This window comes from Panulirus ornatus, chromosome 9, assembly GCF_036320965.1.
Source record: "Panulirus ornatus isolate Po-2019 chromosome 9, ASM3632096v1, whole genome shotgun sequence".
NCBI lineage: Eukaryota > Metazoa > Arthropoda > Malacostraca > Decapoda > Palinuridae > Panulirus > Panulirus ornatus.
In genome coordinates this window covers 45183355-45203634 of record NC_092232.1, presented here as the reverse complement: position 1 = coordinate 45203634, position 20280 = coordinate 45183355, and the positions used below count along the sequence as shown (strand labels likewise).

The following is a 20280-nucleotide window of genomic DNA, read 5'->3' as shown; positions in this document are numbered from 1 at the left end:
GAGGTAAGTCAACATCCTTCACTGCACACCCAAGTTGAATCATGATAGAATGAAATCCTTACCTAAATATTTACTATTTAGAGTCATGATAATGAAAATAAACTTCTTTAATGGTATACAAGTAACATAGAGATGTAATGCAATTCCAGAGGAGAGGGGAAAATGCACACAAGGAATTCGATGCCAAGTGAGAGTATTTCGGTCACGCTGATGCGTCGCCATCCTGCGCAGACCCTGAGCTTTATGCCACATCTGGTGAAGCTGTGTCTACTGAGGAACCAGACGACAGAGTGTGGACGTGGTTTTCGGAGTGGCAAACCGCGATGTAGCCACAGTTTTCCTCATTGCTACGCCCTCCACTCACACAGCCCAGGTAAGCACCATTGCTCCCTCTGTTGAATTCTCATCTTCGTCAAAGTTCCGTTAGGCTTGATCGAGTACAGAAAGCGTCCACGGACACTGGTGGTCCTCGAGTGTGTGTGCTGGTCCATGGACAGCCACCTCACGTGGTCCTGCTGGTGATGTTGTCGATGGCTATAACGTACGCGTTGGCAGCCCACACGTGGTCAGGCTCGTAGGGCGTCTGCTTGGCGTGGAGGGAACCCAGTGGATTCACGTCTTGATACACGATGTTTGGCTTCAGAACTTCCAGTTTCTGTTGAGAGAGATATTCGTTTGATTAAGAAAACAGAATAACTCACATTTCCATTGTGTTCTGTTTCGTGTTTCAACTTTATCATGGCGTCCGAGATTTACAGAAGACTTCTTCCTGTACAATTATGTCCACCTACCACTTCTTTTACCTCATTAGGGATCAAATGTCTGGCAGAAATTATAGCACCCTAGATTGTTCCCCTTTCCTACAGGATCGAGTGCTGACAAAAGCTGTTGAGAGGAAGACTGAATGTAATCTGCAGTTAAACAATAATCTATTAACTCTATCATAAGAACCATCACATTAACAGATATCTGTCAAATTTCGTCTCTTCTTTCCCCATATCTTTTCACCTGTCATTATATGCCAAATATCATCCAACTTTTGCTTGACATGTATTTCTATAATCATCCTTCACAGAAGCTCCCTGCATAGTTTCGTCCTTGTTTATGAATAATAGATGAATCCTAGTGATATGGATTAACTACTTAATCAAATACTCTATTATCTTCCCGATATTCCACGTCAGCTATTGTCCTAACCGCTTAAACTCCATCCTCTTGCCGGATCCCATCTATCATTTGAATCGGATTCTTCTTCTCTGAAGGATTCTTATCACACAGCACCAGCGACAGCAAAGGAATCTTTGATCTCCATTCGACCTGCAGATGCGTATGGAAGGCCAATGTGTCTGTCACAACACGGCGGCGGTGGGCGTCGTGAGTGACAAACACTTGACCTCTTCACCTGAGGGGAATGTCTTACCTCGAGGGATTCCTGGAACTCTGCCTGGTTGAACGTGGTCATAGCGACGGGGATGCGCTCGTAGGCCAGCAGCAGGAGGGTGGGCTTCCACAGGGCAAGCATCTCTGTCGTGTGTACCCCAGGGTGGATAGCTAGGGCCACGTCAGGTCGCCGGACCTGTACATAAACAACACATGACAGAGGTAGCTGAGTCCTTCCGTATACTTATATATATATATATATATATATATATATATATATATATATATATATATATATATATATATATTATAATTATTATTATCATTATTTTTATTATCATTATTATTATTATTATTATTATTATTATTATTATTATTATTATTATTATTATACTTTGTCGCTGTCTCCCGCGATAGCGAGGTAGCGCAAGGAAACAGACGAAAGAATGGCCCAACCCACCCACATACACATGTATATACGTACACGTCCACACACAGCACATATACATATCTATAAATTTCAACGTATACATACGTATATACACACACAGACATATACATATATACACATGTACATAATTCATACTGTCTGCCTTTATTCATTCTCGTCGCCACCCCGCCACACATGAAATGAAAACCCCCTCCCCCCGCATATTCGCTCACACTCAGTCTTTAGCTGTCATGTATAATGCATCGAAACCACAGCTCCCTTTCCACATCCAGGCCCCACGAAACTTTCCATGGTTTACCTCAGACGCTTCACATGCCCTGGTTCAATCCATTGACAGCACGTCGACCCCGGTATACCACATCGTTCCAATTCACTCTATTCCCTGCACACCTTTCACCCTCCTGCATGTTCAGGCCCCGATCACTCAAAATCTTTTTCACTTCATCTTTCCGCCTCCAATTTGGTCTCCCACTTGTCCTCGTTCCCTCCACCTCTGACACATATATCCTCTTGGTCAATCTTTACTCACTTATTCTCTCCATGTGACCAAACGATTTCAAAACACCCTCTTCTGCTCTCTCAACCACACCCTTTTTATTACCACACATCTCTCTTTCCCTTTCATTATTTACTCGATTAAACCACCTCACACCACATATTGTCCTCATACATCTCATTTCCAGCACATCCACCCTCCTCCGCACAACTCTATCTATAGCCCACGCCTCGCAACCATATAACATTGTTGGAATCACTATCCCTTCAAACATACCCATTTTTGCTTTCCAAGATAACATTCTCGACTTCCACACATTTTCCAACGCTCCCAGAACTTTCGCCCCCTCCCCCACCCAATGATTCACTTCCGCTTCCATGGTTCCATCCGCTGCCAAATCCACTCCCAGATATATAAAACACTTCACTTCCTCCAGTTTTTCTCTATTCAAACTTATCTCCCAGTTGCCTTGTCCCTCAACCCTACTGTACCTAATAACCTTGCTCTTATTCACATTTACTCTCAGCTCTCTTCTTTCACACACTTTACCAAACTCAGTCACCAGCTTCTGCAGTTTCTCACCCGAAACAGCCACCAGCGTTGTATCATCAGCGAACAACAGCTGACTCACTTCCCAAGCTCTTTCATCCACAACAGACTGCATACTTGCCCATCTTTCCAAGAATCTTGCATTCACCTCCTTAACAACACCATCCATAGACAAATTAAACAGCCATGGAAACATCATGCACCCCTGCCGCAATTCAACATTCACTAAAAGCCAATTACTTTCCTCTCTTCCTACACGCACACATGCCTCACATCCTCGATAAAAACTTTTCACTGCTTCTAACAACTTGCCTCCCATACCATATCTTCTTGATACCTTCCACAGAGCATCTCTATCAACTGTATCATATGCCTTCTCCAGATCCATAAATGCTACATACAAATCCATTTGCTTTTCTAAGTATTTCTCACATACATTCTTCAAAGCAAACACCTGATCCACACATCCTCTACCACTTCTGAAACCAAACTGCTCTTCCCCAATCTGATGCTCTGTACATGCCTTCACCCTCTCAATCAATACCCTTCCATATGATTTCCCAGGAATACTCAACAAACTTATACCTCTGTAATTTGAGCACTCACTCTTATCCCCCTTGCCTTTGTACAATGGCACTATGCAAGCATTCCGCCAGTCCTCAGGAACCTCTCCATGAGTCATACATGCATTAAACAACTTTACCAACCAGTCAACTATACAGTCACCCCCGTTTTGAATAAATTCCACTGCAATACCATCCAAACCCGCTGCCTTGCCGGTTTTCATCTTCCGCAAAGCTTTTACAACCTCTTCTGTGTTTACCAAATCATTCTCCCTAACCCTCTCACTTTGCACACCACCTCGACCAAAAGACCCTATATCTGCCACTCTATCATCAAACACATTCAACAAACCTTCAAAATACTCAATCCATCCCCTTCTCACATCACCACTACTTGTTATCACCTCCCCATCAGCCCCCTTTACTGATGTTCCCATTTGTTACCTAGTCTTACGCACTTTATTTACCTCCTTCCAAAATATCTTTTTATTCTCCCTAAAACTGAATGATACTCTCTCACCCTAACTCTAATTTGCACCTCTTTTTCGCCTCTTGCACCTTACGCTTGACCTCCTGCTTCTTTCTTTTATACATCTCCCACTCATTTGCATTATTTCCCTGCAAAAATCGACCAAATGCCTCTCTCTTCTCTTTCACTAATAATCTTACTTCTTCATCCCACCACTCACTGCCCTTTCTAATCTGCCCACCTCCCACGCTTCTCATACCACAAGCATCTTTTACATAAGCCATCACTGCTTCCCTAAAGACATCCCATTCCTCCCCCACTTCCCTTACGTTCTTTATTCTCACCTTTTTCCATTCTGTACTCAGTCTCTCCTGGTACTTCCTCACACAAGTCTCCTTCCCAAGCTCACTTACTCTCACCACTCTCTTCACCCCAACATTCCCTTTTCTTTTCTGAAAACCTCTACAGATCTTCACCTTTCGCCTCCACAAGATAATGATCAGACATCCCTCCAGTTGCACCACTCAACACATTATCATCCAAAAGCCTCTCTTTCGCGCGCCTATCAATTAACCCGTAATCCAGTAACGCTCTCTGCGTTATACTGTAACAGAAAGAGTACATCTTTTATGATGAAATACCATCGTGAACTAATCATAATCTATGATACACAAAATTTTCAGTTAAAATAGTACTTATAAATGCCTTAACCACAAACGTATGTACATACGTGTTCAGACGTTCATCATCGTAACTACGAGTAACGTCAGTACAAGATGATGTGAACCTCTAGGTGTTGTCAATATATGGTTTTCTATACCATATGTTAACACCACCTTAACTGACCTAAGAACGTGTTGTGTACACCACCGCACACAGCGAGGGACCATACGTCCACCCAGCTCATAATGCACTGACACATGTTCTCTCTGCTCACCTATGGCGTGCGTGCGTATGTAATGTTTCCCATTTTGGTATCATAGTGGCGCTTCCTGATCCACCCCGTGTTAACCTTCCTTAACTCTACCATAGATTTACCTCAGTCGTTACTGAACTCATTTCTTTTTCGTTTATCTCCCTTGAAGTTAATGAGTAAGTACACTTACTCGCATACATATCTGCTTTTCCTTCCTCATTCCCATTTTCCAAATCAGCAGAGAAAAAAAAGATCTTTTAGGTTTGAGTCTAGTTGATTCCAGTCGATATTGTTATTCTTAGGCTTCTCAACCATATTATTCCAGCGGAACCCTCTCGGTACCTCACTTACGAGTGTGTGTGTGTGTGTGTGTGTGTGCGTGTGTGTGTGTGTGTGTGTACTCACTTGAGCCTCGGGGTCGGTGGTGGCGACGTGTTCCCGCCAGAAGTCGTGGTAGAGGCCGGGGTAAGGCCACCGCCCGCACTGCCGGCGTCACCTGCAACACACAACAGTACAGAGGCGGCAGTAATTCATTTCTTTTTTTTTTTTATGTTGGAGGCCCCAGTCACGGACTCCAGTCACGGACTCCAGTCACGGACAAAAGTCCACATCAAGGCCGGGCCTTAGCTGAAATCCTGAGAGAACAAGGAGAAGAAAAAAGAAAAGACAAATGAAAGTATTTATGAATTCTGGAGGAAGTGCAAAATCTGCCTTTGTTGCAGTTTTAATTTTCAAGTTAGAGATCTATGAGAAGTTATGTTCGTCCTTCAGTATCTTCCTTTCAGTTCCTAGAATAGACATTACCTTTGCTGAGAGCTAATGTCATAGATTACTGTACAGGAATATTGTAAATGAATAGACAATATCTTTGCTGAGAGCTAACATCATAGATTACTGTACAGGAATATTGTAAATGAATATATTTCCTTTAAATTCCCTTGATCCATGAAGTTCAACTGTGCGTTAACTTTGACCAGATCTCTTTTATCGGAACCTATGAGACACATAAGATTAATTTTTGACAGTCTTTTGCAGTTCCATAAACTGTATCAAGAGTTATGAGCCACATACTTACTTGTCAGATCATAATCGACAGATAGCGACATACGGCATCCTTAGTAGTCCCTGAGTAAGTATAGAATACCAATTTCAACATAAAATCCTAGTTTCATTAAGTCATTTAAGACATTGGTGCTACTGACATTAACGTCTGTTCATATATGTAACCTACAGTGCTATAGAAAAAAAAAATCATTGAAATCAGCAGAACATAGTTAGCTTCAAGAAAAAAAAACCATGGTATTGCACAGTCAGCAGTTATACATCAAGGCTCATCCCTGTGTCTCTTCCATTTTTCAAGGTGAATATGACCTGCCTTCATTGTCAACCCTGACTTTTGTCCTTTTGCTTACTAAAAAAAAAAGATAATCTTTTAATTGTAAATGAAGGTTCTCAAGAGACAGTAATTTTGGGTTGCCTTGCCACAGGCCATACGATTCTTTGAAAGAAAGAAAAAAAACGATTTTGTCATCAGCAGGTGAATCATGGCGTTCCTTTAAGTTGAAGGACAGAAATTTGTCTTCAGCCCAATGAGAGAGCCACCAACTGACATTGTAAATGATTCCCTGATGTCTATTAAGATTACTTGCAGTGACTAACCCGCTTATCACATATTCAGCAAATGAAAGCGACTATAACCAAAAACCAAGAGGACATAAAGAAAAAGGGTGTTTTACAATTAATGTTGCTGACAACAGTATAAGTGTTCAGAGACCCTGTGAGCATTCCCACAAAGAGACATTGGTGAACAGTCACTTTTCTCAAGTAAACATATATTCCGCTTCCTATGTGGCTGCCAGACAATGGATCTAGTTTGAAAATTGTCCCACGATTTGCCGATAACTCGATCACGCTTCAGCCAATCTGTTCCATCAACCAGTACTGACGACATAAAAGGTTACATGTAAGGATGTGCCACCTTCTGATGACTTAACACGGCGGATAGCAGCATTGCTGTCTGTAGGCAGAAAAGCGAAGAATATGAGTGAGCAACACCAAATCATGATCGTTACCGCTTTGAGCAAGAGACCGCAAGGGACTAACCAGAGGGTCTCGAGGGGATGGCGAACTGGAAGGTATCCGAGACAAGCATACCTTGAAATGACGGGACGTTTAATGCTGGACTGTTAGTAGCACTTGCTGAAATAATGGTGATATTAGATGATGTTCAACATTCATACTGTAAGGGAAAATTCACTGAGAAATAATGTTCTGCTTTTACATTCAGGGCTCAAATTTAAAATATGGAGGTGCAAAACACTTGACAGCCGCTTCAACGCCTTTAAAGAAGATCCTGAAAGTCTTGCATCGTTTCTCACAGCATTACCAGGAAAAGTTCGGAAATCTGAAAATCAATATACTACAAATCAAATGAACTTCTCAACGTCGAAAGCAGGTCGAAAAAAACTATGTATCCGAGCTGCACTGTAGTGTGGCATGAGAATGTTATAGAAACAAAATTTACTGATAGTTTCGACTCCAGAGATAAATTTGAAGTCGATAAATGCTAATGGGTGCCAACAAGAGCCTACAAAATACAATTTTCTATCAATGAAGTCAACTGCAGCAGTGTTGCTACATACTTGGCTCTGGCATCAACAATGAACCACAATTACTTATGCCGAGAAGGATAGAGCCCACAGATCCAAACATCTATGTCAGTGGCTTCTCACAAGACACGATACAGATTAATACACAACACCCGTCACTAACATGAGTAGCCACACACAGGTGATGGTAGCTACACACAGTTGATGACGACGAAGGCTGTCTTGCTAGCAGGCGAGCGGAGGTTTGTGGAGCACAATGATGAAGACTGGAGTCCTCTGTACGAGTCTATATGGCCTGACGTAATTGGAAGTCCACAGAGACGTACACGAAAAATGTATTGTCCATCAATCAAACGGCGTAGAGGGCTTAGATACGAACCAGTTACAACCATAATATAAAGGATAGTTGCTTCATTATGACCAGCCAGGCTTAATACAGAGAGGTTAGTGAGCTAGTGAAGGGTGGAGACTGAGCTGGTAAGGGGTGACGAACTAATATGTGATACCTGACCTGTAAACACGGTGAAACTGTCTTGGTACACGATGGCCAGTCAGCTGGGATGACTTTAATGCTACAGCAGGGGGGAAACTAAGGGGATACATGGTGCTAACTGGCATGAAAGACAGGTCAAACTGACCTGGCAAAACAATCTAAACTGACCTGGTAGACGGTGATGAGCGACATGGTGTGGGATAACGAGACACGTAATGAGGGACAGTAACTAACCTGTTGTGGGTGTGTTGGGGTCCAGGAGAATGTCTGCGGGTGATGAGTGAGGTCAGGAGCTACCAGGGTCACCACCAAGGGACGACCCACCACCCGGCTCGCCACCTGCCGAGCAACACCGAATGTCAGTCTATGGAAACTGCAGCACAACACGGACGGTCATCGTCCAACACGTGAACCAGAATAATACAACGCAATAAATTCATTCCTGTGGCCTGGATGTGGCGCCCCCCGAGTCCCCCAGTTGTGCGCTACAGGAAAAGCTGGACACAAGGCAAAGGACAGAAGGCGACGCCCTCAACGCAGCCTGACGCTGATCTTCACGTAAGTGACATGCCGTCATCTCGTTATCCATGCAACGGGAAATGTACATCTGTGTTACATTTACGTTGGTGAAGGACGTGTGTTTGCACGGATAGTGTGCGGACAGGCCGAGCCAACGGCTGAAACACAAGCCAGGAGAGACAGAGTTTGGGATGTTGCCTGAATCCATGAAGCTGAGGATGTCAGGAGATCTTCGTTGTTCATAATATACAGGAGCTGAATTGAAGGTCACTGCATCAATGGACATAGAACCAATAGAGAGACAGACATGAAGAAAATATTGGACTGAATACCAGTAGCTGTATGCCCATATATTTATATACTTTTTTAAGGTGGATGCACCAGTCACGAACATAAGTCTACATCAAGGCCGAACCTTAATTGAAATATAGACAGGTTAAGGAAAGAGAAAAAGAAGAGACAAGAGAAACTACTTATGAATTTTGGAGGAGATAAGAAACCAGTCTATTAAGATGTGCCAGGTCATAGTTATTGGCAAAGACATGAGAGGGCAGAGAGTTCCAAAGCTTCGAGGTGTAGGGAAAGACACAGTCAACAAAACAGCCCACCCTTGAGTTGCCGATGGCCACACAGTAATCATGTGAGGCAGCAGCTTGCCAAGTATTTCTTGGTCTAGCTAGTGGTGGGGGTATACAAGCAGCCAGCTCTCGGGAGCAAAAACCAAAGTAATACTTGTAGAAGAGGGAAAGTGAACCAACATTGCGGAGGCGTAGGGCAAGTGGGTCAAGCGTTGACGTTAGCCTAAGAGAGGTGATAAATCGGACCACTTTCGACTCAACTCTGTCAAGTAAGGATGCTCAGCAAGAACCACCACAGATGTGAAAGCAGTGCTCCATAGAAGGAAGGACTAATCCTTTGTATAAACGGAGCAACTGTTTGGAAGAAAAGAAATTCCATCCTAGTTTCTTAGACAGATTTATTTCCGTAATGTGGGATTTCCAGAATGGGAGGATGTGTCAGTAATACCGTCGAAGGTGAGAGAAAAATTGTCAGGAATTCTGGATAGAGAGACGGTCAGAAACTGGGTCCGAGAGGGATTAAACTTAACCCGATTTCGTCTACCCTACTGAGACATCCTGTCCAAGTCTGAGCTTATTGAGGAAGTAGTGTCGATGCAAGACGCAGATCGAGTGTTAGAAGAAGCATCAGAATTAAAGGTTTCTGAGGAATGTATTGTTGAGTCGTTAGCGTATGAGAGCATTAGGTTTTTTTTGTGGAAGAAATGAAACTGTTGATGGATAAGAGAAAAAAGTGTAATAAACAGGACAGAAGCTTGGGGAACACTACTGTTGATGGAGAAAGTGGGAAATGCTGATCGACCAACAACCCCGGAGACAGATCAGCCAAGTTTTTTTTTACAACTTTTGTTAAACTTAAAGTGCAATATGCATGTCAAGCTAGTAGCCAAGCTTAAGGAAATAATGAAATCTAATGCAGAAGGTAATGACAACAATGATGGAGCGTGAAATAAGTAAGTTGGCTTAATAGGAAGAAGTTAGTGGCAATATATTTGTCTATCATAAAAGAGAGAAAAGAAAAAAGGGAAATTGATTATAGTCTTAAAATCTTAAAGTCATTTTGACAGAGTCGACTGTGAACTGCTCTCTGAAAGGTGAAACAATCCGAGGTTATGAATACAAAGATGTATTTCTATAAGATAAGAGGTTTACGATAAGCTAAGTAGTGAAACTGTGAATGTAGTGAGAATACAGAAATTAGAAAGCTGCAAGTTGATAAAGAAGTGTAAGAAATGGAGACTCACAAGCGTATGCTATGCAATAAGGTAATATTTACTCACCTGGATGAGGCCAGACTCAACAGCGCCCACTTCGGGCTGGTCAGCGCCGAGCAGATGAATGTGGAGCTCTTTGACGTCGTTGAAGGCAGGCTGGAGCGCCGGGAACCAGTAGATGCAGTGGCCGATGGTGAGCACCGTGCTAAACACGTTGGAGACAATCCTCTCTAGTGAGGCCCGCAGTGAAGCCTCTCCTACCCACACAAAACATCGGCCTTACTACGGTAATCCAACATTTTAGTATTTAGGTTTATGTTCATCTGTAGCTACATATCGCATGTCTGCAGAAGTGGCCAAAATGCTTTATAAAATGCAGTTTGCTAATGTATCATAGTGATAACATTGGAAGAATCTAAAATAGCACATTAAAGGGGAAAATGCTACAATGTCTTGACATTTTGCTGAGTACATTATTAGTGAGGAAAATAGTGAGGAATCAAGAAAAAGCCTTGTTCCTTTGAGGTGCAACTGGCAGGCGTCCTAGTGTGTTGGTGTGTAAACCGGCCCGTTCCTGCTGATGTCAACAACCAAAACTACACTGCTCTGGAGGTGCGAGAACCATAGGATCCTCCCAGCGACCCTCAATTTTCCCCTAGACAGGTTCCCCCTCCCAGTTGGAGCTCTATAAGTTGACCCTTACCCAGGGATTTGATGACGAAGGTAGCTGAGTGGACCACTTTGGCCTGGGTGCCAGGAACTATGGCTCATGAGATGGGAGGATGACCTAGGAGGTATGTTGAGCCACTCTGACCCGGGCATACAGGTGACGCTAACCTGCGTGTGGATGTAAGCCTGACCTGGGTGTGAAAGTAAAACTCCCTTGGGTGCGGAGGTGTGAAAGTGAGACTATCCTGCCTGGGTACGAAGGTAACACTGACCTGGGTGTGAAAGTGACACTATCCTACCTGGGTGCGGAGGTAATACTGACCTGGGTGTGAAAGTGAGACTATCCTGCCTGGGTACGGAGGTAATACTGACCTGGGTATGAAAGTGAGGCTATCCTACCTGGGTACGGAGGTAATACTGACCTGGGTGTGAAAGTGAGACTATCCTGCCTGAGTGCGAAAGTAATATTGACCTGGGTGTGAAAGTGAGACTATCCTGCCTGGGTACGGAGGACATACTGACCTGGGTTCGGGAGGCCAGTGTATGACCACCACTGAGCGACCAGGCTGGCGGCGGGTGCGATGCGCTCCCTGAGCACCGTATGTCTGGTGAACCAGTCGTCCCAGTGGCTGACCTTGCCCCCACGTCCCTGCAGGACCTCTCGTCCCAGGGACACTGGCGACGGCAGGCACTCCACCACCTGGTGCAGGGGAACAACCACGCTCCTGAACCTCCACTCTCCTCACAACACAGAAGGGTCACTCTCCTCACAACACAGAAGGGTCACTCTCCTCACAACACAGAAGGGTCACTCTCCTCACAACACAGAAGGGTCACTCTCCTCACAACACAGAAGGGACACTCTCCTCACAACACAGAAGGGACACTCCCTCACAACACAGAAGGGTCAACTCTCCTCACAACACAGAAGGGGGACACTCTCCTCACAACACAGAAGGGGTCACTCTCCTCACAACACAGAAGGGGGACACTCTCCTCACAACACTGAAGGGGTCACTCTCCTCACAACACAGAAGGGGACACTCTCCTCACAAAGGACACTCTCCTCACAACACAGAAGGGTCACTCTCCTCACAACACAGAAGGGGGACACTCTCCTCACAACACAGAAGGGTCACTCTCCTCACAACACAGAAGGGACACTCTCCTCACAACACAGAAGGGTCACTATCCTCACAACACAGAAGGGACACTCTCCTCACAACACAGAAGGGACACTCTCCTCACAACACAGAAGGGTCACTCTCCTCACAACACAGAAGGGACACTCTCCTCACAACACAGAAGGGACACTCTCCTCACAACACAGAAGGGGGACACTCCTCACAACACAGAAGGGACACTCTCCTCACAACACAGAAGGGACACTCTCCTCACAACACAGAAGGGACACTCTCCTCACAACACAGAAGGGGGACACTCTCCTCACAACACAGAAGGGACACTCTCCTCATAGCATATGAAACTCCAGGCCCACAACCTCTATCACAACCATCTTCTACCATAACCTCCACAGACATTCCACCACACCACCATCGGATTCACACGTCATCACCATTCGTACGTCATCCTCGTAACTCGTCATTCACTACGATAATGACGTCACTATCATACGTCAATAATATGCCCAGAGACGTCACCACAGTGGTGTTTTACCACGATGATTGGGTCTCCGTGATGACCAGTAGAACACAACCAACATCTACAACTCATCACCATGACCACAACACACCACCTTGACCACAACACACCATCATGACCACAACTCACCATCATGACCACAACTCTGCCACAATACACAACTCACTACAATGACCACAACCCACCACCATGACCACAACTCACTACCACTGCTTTTGACAAGTTAAAGTGACACGTGTGGATGACAAGAAAAGTGTAGTTTACACGACTAGTGTGGTGGGCAGTATGAAGGAGTGGTGTGGTGGGCAGTATGAAGGAGTGGTGTGGTGGGCAGTATGAAGGAGTGGTGTGGTGGGCAGTATGAAGGAGTGGTGTGGTGGGCAGTATGAAGGAGTGGTGTGGTGGGCAGTATGAAGGAGTGGTGTGGTGGGCAGTATGAAGGAGTGGTGTGGTGGGCAGTATGAAGGAGTGGTGTGGTGGGCAGTATGAAGGAGTGGTGCGGTGGGCAGTATGAAGGAGTGGTGTGGTGGGCAGTATGAAGGAGTGGTGTGGTGGGCAGTATGAAGGAGTGGTGTGCTGGGCAGTACAAAGGAGTGGTGTGGTGGGCAGTATGAAGGAGTGGTGCGGTGGGCAGTATGAAGGAGTGGTGCGGTGGGCAGTATGAAGGAGTGGTGTGGTGGGCAGTATGAAGGAGTGGTGTGGTGGGCAGTATGAAGGCGTGGTGCGGTGGGCAGTATGAAGGAGTGGTGTGGTGGGCAGTATGAAGGAGGGGTGTGGTGTGCAGTATGAAGGAGTGGTGTGGTGGGCAGTACAAAGGAGTGGTGTGGTGGGCAGTATGAAGGAGTGGTGTGGTGGGCAGTATGAAGAAGTGGTGTGGTGGGCAGTATGAAGGAGTGGTGTGGTGGGCAGTATGAAGGAGGGGTGTGGTGGGCAGTATGAAGGAGTGGTGTGGTGGGCAGTATGAAGGAGTGGTGCGGTGGGCAGTACAAAGGAGTGGTGTGGTGGGCAGTATGAAGGAGTGGTGTGGTGGGCAGTATGAAGGAGGGGTGTGGTGTGCAGTATGAAGGAGTGGTGTGGTGGGCAGTATGAAGGAGTGGTGTGGTGGGCAGTATGAAGGAGTGGTGTGGTGGGTAGTATGAAGGAGTGGTGTGGTGGGCAGTATGAAGGAGTGGTGTGGTGGGCAGTATGAAGGAGTGGTGTGCTGGGCAGTATGAAGGAGTGGTGTGGTGGGCAGTATGAAGGAGTGGTGTGGTGGGCAGTATGAAGGAGTGGTGTGGTGGGCAGTATGAAGGAGTGGTGTGGTGGGCAGTATGAAGGAGTGGTGTGGTGGGCAGTATGAAGGAGTGGTGTGGTGGGCAGTATGAAGGAGTGGTGTGGTGGGCAGTATGAAGGAGTGATATAGTGTGCAGTATGAAGGAGTGGTGTGGTGGGCAGTATGAAGGAGTGGTGTGGTGGGCAGTATGAAGGAGTGGTGTGGTGGGCAGTATGAAGGAGTGGTGTGGTGGGCAGTATGAAGGAGTGGTGTGGTGGGCAGTATGAAGGAGTGATATAGTGTGCAGTATGAAGGAGTGGTGTGGTGGGCAGTATGAAGGAGTGGTGTGGTGGGCAGTATGAAGGAGTGGTGTGGTGGGCAGTATGAAGGAGTGGTGTGGTGGGCAGTATGAAGGAGTGGTGTGGTGTGCAGTATGAAGGAGTGGTGTGGTGGGCAGTATGAAGGAGTGGTGTGCTGGGCAGTATGAAGGAGTGGTGTGGTGGGCAGTATGAAGGAGTGGTGTGGTGGGCAGTATGAAGGAGTGGTGTGGTGGGCAGTATGAAGGAGTGGTGTGGTGGGCAGTATGAAGGAGTGGTGTGGTGGGCAGTATGAAGGAGTGGTGTGGTGGGCAGTATGAAGGAGTGGTGTGGTGGGCAGTATGAAGGAGTGGTGTGGTGGGCAGTATGAAGGAGTGGTGTGGTGGGCAGTATGAAGGAGTGGTGTGGTAGGCAGTATGAACCAGTGGTGTTGTAAAGAAGTATGGTCTGGTTGACCACATCATCCACGTTAACCATACCTCAAACCCTCGCTACCAGTCTACCAACACACTACATCATCTACTTCTCACCTGTCATCCTCCACGCCAGACGTACGCAGTCTCACCACCTGATTCGTTTATCTGACCACACACTTCAACATTTCTTCTCGCTAACCGCACCTCTTCCTCTCTCTGCACACTCTAAACTCTAATGTCATTGACTGGACTAACTTACGAAATTAGTTTTCAACTTTTCTCTATATTATTAGTCATGCTTCTGTCTCTGTTAAGCGTACAACAGGAATTACTGGCGCTGATACGAGAGCAAAAGTTCCCTCCTCCTTCTAGGCCATCTTCCAATCCATTCGTTCAGACCATCCTTGCTCTGAAGCCGCATGGGTAAGGGACCTGACATATTGGACCAGAAACCAACTCTCCTTCCTCTGACTTGCATTCATCTTTCATCTTCTCTGGAATTCGTAGTAAGTACGTTATCCGTGAGGTGAGGTCTTCCTTGACGCAAAGGAAGTGAGACAACATTTCCTTTTCTTCCACCCACAGATCTCTCTGGTCGTCCCGCCAAAAACCTCACGACAGTAGCGCTACTTTCCCTCTGCTATCGAACCCTAACGACACAATGAATGTGTCTCTCGTAATGACAGAGCAGCTCTCTGTGGTTCTCCTTTCTCTTTCAACTCCATCCTTAATGACTTTACCTCTTGCCAAGACGTGTCTCCCTACTAATCCTATGACCCTCCCTATTATCTCCCTGCGTGGTCAAAGAAACCTCTCTCTCTCTCTCTCTCTCTCTCTCTCTCTCTCTCTCTCTCTCTCTCTCTCTCTCTCTCTCTCTCTCTCTCTCTCTCTCTGACACAGCTGGAGACCGATGACCAGTCCCTACGGTTTGAATTAGCTTGTGACAGCATATGGAAGTGTGGTGGCAGTATGAAAGTGCTTGGTGACTATGATGAATTGGTGAGCGTATGAAAAGTGACTTTGTGAACAGTATGATGAGAATTGGTGTAGCAGTTGAAGGAGTGGCTTTGGTGAACATATATGGAATTGGTGACAGTATGAAAGTGACTTTGGTGAACAGTATGAATGAGAGTGTAGGTGACCAGTATGACAGTAGTGTTGTGAACGTAGATGAAAGTTGGTGACATTAAAGGCTGCTTGGTGGTGAACAGTATGGATGCTGAATGAGAAGTGTGGTGAGCAGTATGAAGGAGTGACTTTGGTGAACAGTATGAATGAGAAGTGTGGTGAGCAGTATGAAGGAGTGGCTTTGGTGAACAGTATGAATGAGAAGTGTGGTGAGCAGTATGAAGGAGTGGCTTTGGTGAACAGTATGAATGAGAAGTGTGGTAGGCAGTATGACGGAGTGGCATGGCGGGCATTAAGGATCATGTGGGCTGGCTGGCGCTACACTCACCTGGTCCAGGAGTTCGTTCCTTAGGCTGTGGCAGACGAGCGCGTGAGTGGGTTGCCTTTGGGCCCGGCACTCTTGGCTGCAGTAGCGCGCCGCCCCGCACCCCTCACACTCCACACTCACCCCTGCCAACATACCAGCACTTGAAAACACTCTACATAAACCAAGAGGAGTATCATGTCAAAGACTCTACGAGAAAACTAGCCAGAATATTGCTTCTACATGGTGTACGGTGAACAAAGTTTCTACATGGTGTATGAGCGGACGAAATCCTCATTAATGATATGTAGAAATACATAACACATGATCAGATCGGTAAATGTGGAGAGTAACGGTGAGGAGGTTGGGTGGGTCAAGCTGGTTTGACTGGGTCCAGTATTCTTCACAGTATCTCGTGGTAACGTGTCAATAACCTCGACACGAGATCACATCTAGTCATCCGTGGAGATGATCAAGCTTGCGAGAAAGATTCGGAGGATTTCGATAATGTTGAGTGAGTGCTGTGTGGGTAAAGAGTGTGTGGGGAAAACGTAAGTAAAATCAGAATCTTAGCGGATGTTCTTATGCGTCTAACGTATCTGTTTGTAATGAAGAAAGACTGAAAGACAGGTCAGGACACGGTTAACAAGAGAATACTTTAAGGTAATTACATAGATGATGTAACTCAGGGAAAGCTGTTACATATGCTGCAGGATGAGGTAGGCTGGGTTTCTGAAGACAGCTGGCTCGTGGTTTTGCTGCAGGAGCAAGAAGTGTGGCAAGCGTTCCGAAAGGATGGTGTCGGAGGGACTAGAATGAGTTGTTGCGTTGTGCTAGGGTGGGAGATGTGAAGCGATGCGAGGCAAGAGTCCCGTGAGAAAGTTGTGTATATGCCGGATCTCATGGAGCTTCTGCAGAAGGAAAGGGGCGTTGCCGAGGCTCTCAGTTGGTAGATGTTTGCCTTGGTTTTTTGTTTTGTGCTACAGGAAAGAAGGGCATAGCTAAGATCCCTTAATAGACCGCTGCAGGAGACAGGCGTTTCTGATGTCCCACAAGAATTTTGCTGGTGAAAGCAGGAGCTCCAGCGACTCGGGGCTGCTGCTGAGGGAGATCATGGGAGACTTAGCACCACAAAGTCTATGCCAATGTGTTTTGCAAACCATTTTAGTAATGTTCAAGGAAAAATCTCTTCATCGCATATTATTAATAGCTTAGATTTAGTTAACAAAGTCAGAAACATTAATTTGCCTGATCATAGTTTTGATGTGAATTCCCTTTTCACCAAAGTCCCCATTAATGAAACCATCACATATCTAAGGAGGAAGTTGCCTGATGTCAGCCTCGTCTTGCCCCTGCCCATAAAACTTTCATTGAGTTGAGCTTTGTGTTTCTAATAATGTTTTCCAAGATGGTGAAGGTGAATTCTATTGACAAACATTTGGTTTTGTCATGAGAAACCCTTTTAGTCCGATTCTTAGTAACTTATTTATGGAATATTTTGAGACTGAAATTTTAACTTCAATCAGAAATCATCCGAAAGTCTGGTTTAGATACGTGGATAATGTGTGGTCACTGTGGCCATCCTCCCAAGATTGTGATGTTTTCTTTAATGAAGTAAATAACATCCACTCCACCAGCAATTCCAGATGGAATGGGGGAAAAGAATGCAAACTGCCCTTTCTATTGTGTTGATAAATAAAGAATCTTATCATTTGTCCTTTACAACCCACAGGAAGCCTACCAACTCTGAGAGATATATTCATTATTTCTCAGTACATGATTCTTCTGTGAAAATGTCTGTAGTTATGTGTCTGTGTTTTTAAGAGCACTACAGAAATGTGATCCCATAGGCCTGGTAGGTGAATGTAGTTCCATAAGACGTATCTTTAGGCAGTTATATTATCCCAATTGGTTTGTGAACAAAGCTTACTGGAAAGCTAGGAAGACATTTTATGCTTCTTGTAACAAGAATATGACAAATAAGGATAATCTTAAATGTTTAGTGTTGCCCTATTCTCCCAACTTAGCTAATCTAAGACATGTTCTAAAAATCAGCGTAATGTTGCTTTCCAGTACAATAACACCATCAGTAAGACCTTAATAAATAGTAGGCCAAATCATACAACAACTCAGTTTTTACGCCGTCAGATGTAAAGCATGTAAAGATGTTTATATAGGCCAGACAGGAAAAACTGTAACGGAGAGGTGTTATTGGCACCGTCATGCAGTACGCAGGGATGACCACAGAAATGCGATCGCTAAACATTGTCATGAAAATGATCATCCCATAGATCTTGAAAATCCCGTTATTCTATACCCCTCTGTTGATTATGCCACACGTAACATCAATCAATCTTAATTGCTAATACTAAGAACTTTAATTTGTCCCCAGGCAATTTTAAAGACCATCTTAGCATTAACCAAATCATTATGAGAGAATTGACAAAACACGAAAACATAGATGAAAAGAGTTGTTCAAGACACACCCAGCTACCCAGGTCAACCCCCGCCACGTGACCTCCCTTAATCACTCTCCCTTACAACAGTTACTGCCAGACAAAGCAGACAGTGGTTAGTCTGTATCGATTGGCCTTGGACGGCGGGACTCAAGTGTGATGTTGGGATTTAAATAACTTTGTTAAGTACTGGCACCTGAGGAGATGGATTGTCTCCACGAAACATGTCGTACCATATGTATAGAAAAATTACATGTTAAATGAAATTGTATGAACTACTGAAGTGCGATTTCACCTTCATATTATCATCACGGACTAGTCTGGGCATCATATATATATATATATATATATATATATATATATATATATATATATATATATCCCTGGGGATTGGGGAGAAAGAATACTTCCCACGTATTCCCTGCGTGTCGTAGAAGGCGACTAAAAGGGAAGGGAGCGGGGGGCTGGAAATCCTCCCCTCTCTTTTTTTTTTTTTTAATTTTCCAAAAGAAGGAACAGAGAAGAGGTCCAGGTGAGGATATTTCCTCAAAGGCCCAGTCCTCTGTTCTTAACGCTACCTCGCTATCGCGGGAAATAGCGAATAGTATAAAAAAAAGAAATATATATATATATATATATATATATATATATATATATATATATATATATATATATATATATATATATATATATATATAAGTGTCATCGCCTGGGAGAGTTATTATGCCAGTCAGTAAGGGTCATATGTCTAGGCCTGGACAAGCCTAGAAAAAGGTGCCAAAATGTGGGCTGTCGTTGGCCAGGCGTGTCAACTGTGTGATCTATTCCAACTGAAACTGGAACCCATCCACCTACCAACCAAAGGAAGGATGTCCAATTAGGTGAGCTAGCTGCCATCTATCCGAACTGAGGTTCACACCCAGAAAACCAACAAGGCGCTGGAAAGTTCATTTCTATATTTGGTTATTGGTAAAGTAGAAAAGATTGCCAAACGCAATAGTTCAGTGATCTAGGATAATATGTCATAGATCCTGACGTGTGGAATAAACCATAGTTCAGATCCACCTGCGAAGTGTTGAACTGAGAGTCATTTGGTGTGGTGGAAGATGAATATCAGATATTGTAACTAAAGCTCTCACGAATTAGACAACCATGTGTCGTGGTACAAGAGGAGACTTGGTTAGGACACTATAAGTCAATGAAATGGATCATCCAAGAAATGTGTGTGGAGTTAAGAAAATGGATCTTTGGTGGGAGTGTAACATCTCCACAGAGAAACCTGCAAAACATGTTATGTGATATTTAGACGAAAATGCTTCTACTATCCAGATATCCTGAGATTAATCTCTGGTCCTTCAGCACTCACCTTTGTAGTAGACTTGACGCCAGTGTGATTGTGTTCACGTTGACATCTATAAAGGAGAGAGAAGGAGGTGTCACCATGGTAAAGAACGTCCATATAACTTACCGTCCGTTGCGTTACAGTTGGCGCACGCTGACCTCATCTTCCTAAGCTTCTTCACCGTGATCTTGAAGGCCTTACGCAGCGTCTCTTCCACATTGTTGCCAAGTTTCTTGTTCTTCAGCACTTGCTGTGGTGACAGTAACACTCCATGAGGCGCCAAGTACTTCTGGTACTTATCGCTGAATGTCTTGGGTGGGTATTCACTCAATTCAAACGCCATTTTCCGGCAATGCGCGAGTTGTAGGTAGAGTTGTAGGAACGCAAGGGTAGTTACCTCCCTGCCAGCCGCACTGCCCGCGCCACGTCTTCACTCACATCCAGCTTCTCGTCCACCCTTCTCCCGTCCTGACACTTCCTGCAACAATGACACTCGT

At 44.9% G+C, this 20280-nt stretch overlaps 1 protein-coding gene across 1 annotated transcript; it reads right to left on the bottom strand.

Moving 5' to 3' along the window:
- Positions 1–371: 371 nt before the first annotated feature.
- On the bottom strand, positions 372–20260 carry LOC139750383 (putative protein MSS51 homolog, mitochondrial). The gene is given in 9 exon segments (XM_071665118.1): positions 372–655; positions 1421–1576; positions 5230–5292; positions 5294–5320; positions 8161–8265; positions 10304–10494; positions 11429–11606; positions 16010–16131; positions 19910–20260. Coding segments are annotated over 9 exon segments (1212 nt in total). The 5' UTR covers positions 20127–20260; the 3' UTR covers positions 372–502.
- Between the last annotated feature and the right edge of the window lie 20 nt (positions 20261–20280).